Source organism: Phascolarctos cinereus, unplaced genomic scaffold (genome assembly GCF_003287225.1).
Source record: "Phascolarctos cinereus isolate Bilbo 61053 unplaced genomic scaffold, phaCin_HiC Scaffold_726;HRSCAF=1367, whole genome shotgun sequence".
Lineage (NCBI taxonomy): Eukaryota > Metazoa > Chordata > Mammalia > Diprotodontia > Phascolarctidae > Phascolarctos > Phascolarctos cinereus.
Window position 1 is genome coordinate 363,058,328 of NW_027556098.1, and position 7,140 is coordinate 363,065,467.

Sequence of the window (7,140 nt, forward strand, 5' to 3'; positions counted from 1 at the left end):
ACACATCACTCTCACATTCCTACCCAACTATAAGGAAGTTTTCCAGTTGGCCCTGCCCTATAGACTAAACCAATGAGCTTGGCCCGATGGGGCCTGGCAGCCAATTGGAGGCTCTTGAATGATAAATGCCATCTTCTTTGGGGACTATAAAGGGGGGAGTGCTCTAGGCTGGTTAGGGAGCTAAGTGCCATCATCACCAGCCTGGGACTGGAGAGTTTTCTGTTATTCATACAACTGATGGCCTTCCCCTGGTGCCCCATCTCAGCATTTGTATGTTCTCTTTGTCCTTGCAAATAAACCTCATAAAGAAAGGCACACAGAAGGCCCAGAATGGGTGGAGAGAGCAGCTGCCTCAGCTGTCAGAGGAGGGCTGCACTAACAGGCAGGAGATCTGGGTCCTAGCTCTGCCACTAAATGTCCGTGTGACTTTGACCAAGTCCATTCCCTTCCTCTGTGCCTCTGTTACCTCATCAATCAATGAGGGGATTGGACCAGGTGGTCCCTGAGGTTTCCTTCTTTCTAGTTTCAACCGTTTCAGTACTTTCTGGGAGGAGGGCCTGTAGGGGAAGCAGAGACCCAACTGGGGCAGTCTGTTGTAGTAGCTTGTAGAATTGGGGAGATAATTGTGATCAAGGTCCTACTGCTCTCTCAGCCCTAGGAGCCAAGCAGATTCAGAGGATGGGAAGGCCAGATGGCTCAGAGCTTGGGTTGGGATGGGAAGGATAAAAAGGAATGAAGGGGGGAAGTCCTAGAGGTGAATGCCCCTTGGATCTTCTCAGAGGAGTGGGCATCACTAGGTTCCTGAAATCAGCCCCACCAAAGAATCCTTCACACACTGCACCCCTTCCCCTCCAGGCTCTGTATTCCAGTAGGGGGGGCCCATGATGGGCAGTGCCAAGGCAGCTGGTGGCATTGTTGGTGAGGGGTAACCCAAGGGCCCCTTCTCAGGGCTCTGAGTGGCCAGTACAGGGTGATGAGAAAGGATGAGGGCTGGAAAACTCCTGGGGGGAGAGGAAAAGAGGCAGGGGTGGAGCAGGCAGGTAAGCAGTGAGGTGGGGGCTGAGTAGACAGGAGGTGGACAGGGCAAGGGACGGCAGGGTCTCAAGATGCATATGGACATACGCCGAAGATGATGCCCCAGGGCAGAGCAGAGAAGACAAAGAGAGTAAGGAGAAGATGGAAAATCAACCTAAAATCACAGATTTAGAATTGGGGGGGATCTCAGAGATCACCTAGCAGAAGGGCTCTTAACTTGGGGTCCATGAACTTAGATTCTTAATATTTTGGCAATGATTTTGATATAATTGGTTTCTCTTACAATCTTATGCACTTAAAAACATTATTCTGAGACTGTGTGCACAGACTTCCCCAAATTGCCAAAGGGTTCCACAACGCAAAGAAAATAGGGAGTACTCTTCTAGTTCATCCCCTCATTTTATACATGAGGAAACTGAGGTCTCCCAAGAAGCAGTGACTTGTATGAGGCTGCCCACAGAGCATGTAGCAGAGCTGGGATTAAAAACTGGGTTCTCGGACTTTGCATCCAAGGATCTTCCCTGGGCTGGGTGGGGAGGAGACTGAGGAGTGAAGGTAGGTGGCTCGAAGGATGATCCATCAGGGCTGGGTAGCAGGTAGGAAGACTAGTGAGGGGTGAGGAGGACCCGGGGGGGAAGAGGGGCAAGAAGACAAAGTGAGGACCAGGGCAGGGGAGCGGAAGGATGCAGGAAGGGACAAGGAGAAGAAGGATTAGGGCAGGACCGTATTAGTGGGAGAGAAAGAGGCTAGAGTGGGTGGAAGGCCCAAGGAGGTGGGGAGAGAAGGGGAGGAGGCCAGGGGAAGCAGGAGGCTGAGGCTCACCTGTGGGTACCCATCCTTATCAGTCACTTGCAGTAAATACCAGGTGTCTTTGCTTGTCTGTTTTTCAGCAGAAGGGTCAGCACTATTGCAAACTGGTCAGGGAGACCCCCAGGGAACACCTGGCTGGAAGGAGGAGGAAGGAAGGACCACTGAGCCTTGCCATCATCAGAAGCCCACCTTGTTGGTTTTGGCTTCCTCCCATAGTCCACGTAACACCACTTCTTACCCCTAGTATCTTCTCTTATTCCATTACCTGCCAGGTACCTACTCTTTCCCCTAGTATCAGGATAATGCCAGCTCAGCAAAGTGCCAGGAGAATGTCCATATTGCTTAGTGTCAACCTAAGGCCAAGTTCTCCACTGCCAGTCAAGTATTAGGTCCTGCCTGTTGCTAGTATAGCATCCAGTCTCCTTCCTTACCCCTACCGTACCCTAATTCCTGCCTGCCTGGGCCCAGGGCCCATCTGGGGACAGATATGCAGAGACTGGAGGATCAGAGTTGACGGTGAAGTCCAGCCTGCCTTCTTGAGCAGCATGTGGATCTGCCCTTGTGAAAACTCATCCTGTTCTTGGGCACTGAAGTCCAAGCCAATCAGCATGGGGCTGGGACGGTGGCAAAGTGGACCCAGCAGCAGGGGAATGGCTTAAAAGCCCTAGAGAGGTACCCTCCCTGGCTACCCAGGGGCACTCACGCTGTGGGGAGAGCAATCTGGGCATTCCCCAGCCGCAGAATGAAGGGCCCTTTGGGGTTCCGGATCCTTTTGATGGCTGAGACCTTCATGAGGGCAAACCTCTTGATGAGATTGAAACCTGGGGAGAAAAGAGGGGTTCAGGTAGCTCAGCTGAGGGGCGGGTGAGAAGGTACCTTGGATGCGCAGGGACGGGGAGGGGCTGGGGAGAGCCAGGACTCACCTGTCATGTTGGCTGGGGCATCACCACCGGCCTCTAGCCTCAGCCCCTCTTGTTGCAGGGTTGGGCATTGTTCACCTGGAAGAGAGAGGGCATGAGCTCTCATGCTCAGGCGTAGGGCACCTGGAATGCTTAGTGTTCCCAGAAGACACAGGTTCCATAGTGTCGGCCTACCCACTGTAGGCACATACCGGACCAGCCTTGGCACTGCCCCACCTTTCTTCTGCCCTGTTGGCCCCAGGAGAACCAGGCAGGACCTTCCTCAGTCAGGCACAGAAATGAGGGGAGGCAGAACAAAAGGGAGAGGAGAAACCATAAGCAGTGTCCCCATTTGACAGAAGAGAACACTGAGGCCCCACGAGGGGAAGCCATTTGCCCAAAAGAGCGCATGGAGGTAGAGGCAGAGCCTACTTTCTGCTGTTCCATTGTTGCCCCTGGGGCACTGGCAGAGGTGGCAGAAGCCAGAGACATGGGACAAGGAGTCATGGGGAGCAGCTTCATCATAATCAAGGAGTGTGTGAAAGGATAGGGCTGGGGAACTACCATGTGTGATGACCCCCCAGAACAGATCGAGTGACTGCTTACAAGAAGGATGGACGTTAGATACCAGAAAGGACACCTGGCCTCTTTGGGTGGGAGAATCCTGTATGGGCTAGTCTGGTCTTCCAGACTGATCTGAGTGCATCCTGAATGAGGAATGGATTCTGTGGGCTTTTTGGCTAAGAAGAGCAGACTCCTGGGTTTGGGGTCCAGGAGCCCTGGCACTCTCCACTCCTTACATACATATGCAGCCGGAGGGGCCATCTCCATCAGCAGCAGCCTGGGTGACTCATCGCCTGGCCTGGTGCCCAGATTCCTCAGAGATGTTGAAATCTGCTGCCCCAGCCCCCAAGGACACTCATGGAGAGGGGAGTGGGTGAAATGCACATACACGTGTGCACATGTAGCCGCATGAATCCAGGAGCATTCAAGCATCCAGTCACAGGGACAGTGAAGTTTGGCACCAGCTCACAATCACACAGACCCAGCCCGCTCCCTACCTCTGTGCTGCTGACCCCGGGGGGCTCCTCTGGCCCAGAGGAAAGGAGACATATAGCTCCCGGAAGGGGCTCTGGGGCCCTTGACAAACTGAGGGATCCCTTGAACAGCTTCTCTCCCGGCCCTTGGGCCGGCACCCAAAAGGAATCATGCCAAAGCTGTTTCCCCTGGCACTGACTCTGGGAATAGTCCAGACTTCTGTCTAGTCTTGGGTCTGGGCTCCTTTGTAGCCCCTCCCCCATCTCCTGCCATGCTGAGGCAACAGGACCTCCCCAGAAGGCTGTGCTTGGACCAGGCCCCCACATGATATTCCACAGTGAGCAAAGCAGGGAGCGGAAGGACTCAGATCCCCTCTGCAGTGAGGCTTTGCTCGCAACTCCAATGGGCCACTGGCATTGGAGGCATCTGTGGCTGCAGAGAGGCTGGGCTGGGGCTGGCAGAAGTCCATTTCCTCCCAGACACACTCGCATGCAGCCTAAGACATGCTCTGGGGCAAGGAGGGTCCACTTACTCCCTCCCCCACCTCCATGCAGAAGGAGCCCTAGAGGCAATCCCACACAGACACAGACAGACAGACAGACACACACACACACACACACACACACACACACACACACAGAGATACACAATGACACAAATACACTCAGACATAGAATCAAATGCAAAGGCCAAGGCTGCTGGACTCATTAGTCACCCTTAGAGATAAGTCCAATGCAGGCCTCTCCCCCTTTAGTCACCTCCTGGGACCCTCTGCTCCTGAAATGGGAGGGAGGGACCTGGGCCCAGGTTCTGTCGGAGGATCAGGGATGGATACACCTGAGTCCTTACCAGTGTCCGCTTCTTGACTGCCACAGGTGACCCACAGGCTGATCAGCCACAGTGCTGGAGCCCAAGCTGCCAACATGCTGGACTCCAGATGTCACCTGGGAAGGAGGCAGGCCTACGTGAGAGAGAGGAAAAGGGAGATGAGAGCTGACCTCTCCCATTCACAAAAGGAAACCACTGGGGTCTGAGTGGCCCCAAGAACTCTAACAAGAGACACACCTCCTATTCCTGTGACCGTGCTTTATACTGATCCAGACCTAGCAACTGGTGCCGGACACCCACGCCTGCTTTAGTTCACCTGGACGTGGACACCCCTCAGTGACCACCCAAGTGGAAAGAGCTGATGAGGCTGGGACCAAGCCTAAATGGAAGCACCAGCTGTTGGCAAGGTGAGGGACCAGGGAGACGCAGGCCAGGCCAAAGGCCACCAGGGGGCGCAGTGTGGGCCACCTGTCAATGTCCCATAATAGATTAGGCCCATTTAATTTGATTAAACCAAGATTAATGTGAGGAAATACATCAGCCTGAGCTTACCCTTTCAACAGGACTGACCCATAAAACATCCCAATATCTCAATCTCCCTCCCTCCCTTACCTGCACGGGTCCAGCAAAGGTCATTAAGTCTAGCACCCTGTCTCTTGGCCAGCACAGGAAGAAGGGGTTAGTTGGAGGAAAGGAGCTACCCCAAACCTTTTAAGGCTGGGACAGCCCTCTGCTTGGGCTGATGTCTGACCTCCCTCCCTACTGCTGTAGTCACTTCATAGAATCATAGAATGATCACAAAGCTTGAGGAGACCTTGGATAACATCTGGTCCAAATGTTCCCTCCCCCTCCAGTTTTACAGATGGGGAAACGGAGGCTCAGAGAGGGAAAGAGACCTGTCCAGGATTGCACATTTAGTGTTAGGATTGGAACCCAGGTTTCCTTACTCCAAGAACCGGTGTGCTTTCTATGGCACCATGTTAACTCCACTGGTTCAGCTCTGGGGAAGACAGGGGGCAGAGGAACATTGTCTCCTCAATGGAATTGGAGACCATTATTCTCCAGCCTCTTCCTCTTCCCCTCAGCTTTTTCTTCCCAAGGTAGTCTGGGTCAGCAGGTTTCCCTCTGTCTCTGCCTTCCGGGAGCTTGCAGGGCCTCCAGCCTAGCACTGGCCAATGGAAAGAAGCCATGACATGGGGAGGCATGTGGATTCGGGCAGTAACCCGGACATGTATGTACCTGTGTGACCTCCATTCCTGCCTCCTGTCTCTCTTCTAGTCCCTTCTCCTCCAATCTCCTTCCTCTCTCCTGTCCCACGGCTTTCCCAAATTCCTGCAGTCCTTCCTTAGCCCTAAACGTGGCTTGGTGGTAGAGGGGGGATGGATGCTGATGCCACCGAAGGGGAAGGTCCTGAAGAGCTTTGGGAGAGTGGCTGTGGGGAGCTGGGGCAGACAGGACCCTCCTTCTTCACTCCCTGAAGCTCTGGCTCGTCCCTAACTGGACACCCAGCCCTAGAGTAAGCATGGGAAGGAAGCTGAGAAACAGCTGAGAATCTGGCTGCCTGGGGCCGGGACGGGGAAGGGGTTGGGGACCGGGGTCCCCCACTTACCTGCCTGAGGCCTGACGGATGCCTGGGCACCCGCCCCCAGGCTGGGAGTGGGGCCAAGAACCTGGCTGCCTGGGCCTTGGGGACCAGGGGTGAGTGGGCTGGGGGACCCCCCCACAGGCTCTCCTGGGACCTGGGGTTCCCGACCTGCTCGTGGTGCTCTTGCTGTGTCCCCTTCTAGAGCGAGCCTAAGACTGGCGGGCCTGCCGGGCCGCGGCTGAGAGGGGGAGACTAGGCGGGTGGAGGCTGGCCCCTCGCCAGGCCTTCAGCTAATGAGAGCCAGCTGTGGCGGGGCCGTCCGCCGAGGAAGGGGGCTCCGAGGCCAGTTAAGCTAAGCTGGGGGTTCGAAGGGGCTGGACCGAGCTGCCCTGCCTCCTGCCCACCCCGCCCCCCCAATCTTCCCCTTTCCCTGCCAGGTGAATCCCCAGTCCACAGTTCTAGGCGTGTCTCACATTGCATGGAGACAGCGTCACAGGAAGGGCCCCCCTTCAAGGGAAACAGGATTGCTGGCTTTTTAAGAACTTGGAAAGAAAACTTGGAAAGTCATCCTCAGTTCCCCTCTTTTCTTTCTCCACCTCCTTCCCACTGGCTCCCAGGATTGCCCCCTTGCTCTGTCCAGGGCCTGAGAAGACATCTCTAGGGGAGACCCCCCCCAGTCCCCGCCCCCGTTCCAAGCTCTATGGCTCCCCCCACCCCCACTGTGACGTGGCCATTGGCCTCCATGGTCTGCGTTTTTCCAACCTCAGCATCCCAACCACAAACTCTTTCCCCGAAGGCTCCCAAGTCAGTTCCCAGTCATCTATCTGTCTGCTACACCCCCAAGCAGAATTTAGGGAGAAGAGAAATCGCAAAATCATAGATTTAGAGCTGAGAGGAACCTTTGAGACCCCCACCTTTTTTCAGACAAAGAAAACTGAGCCCCAG

General features: G+C 55.0%; 1 protein-coding gene across 1 annotated transcript in view; it reads right to left on the bottom strand.

The window, feature by feature from the left end:
• The window catches only part of COL16A1 (collagen type XVI alpha 1 chain), a 76,079-nt gene extending 69,480 nt beyond the window's left edge, over positions 1-6,599 (bottom strand). Inside the window, 6 exon segments of the mRNA XM_020983543.2 lie at positions 1,858-1,922; positions 1,925-1,980; positions 2,549-2,666; positions 2,769-2,843; positions 4,632-4,743; positions 6,220-6,599. Of these exon segments, the coding sequence (XP_020839202.1) occupies positions 1,858-1,922; positions 1,925-1,980; positions 2,549-2,666; positions 2,769-2,843; positions 4,632-4,707 (390 nt within the window). The 5' untranslated portion in view covers positions 4,708-4,743; positions 6,220-6,599.
• Positions 6,600-7,140: the final 541 nt, after the last annotated feature.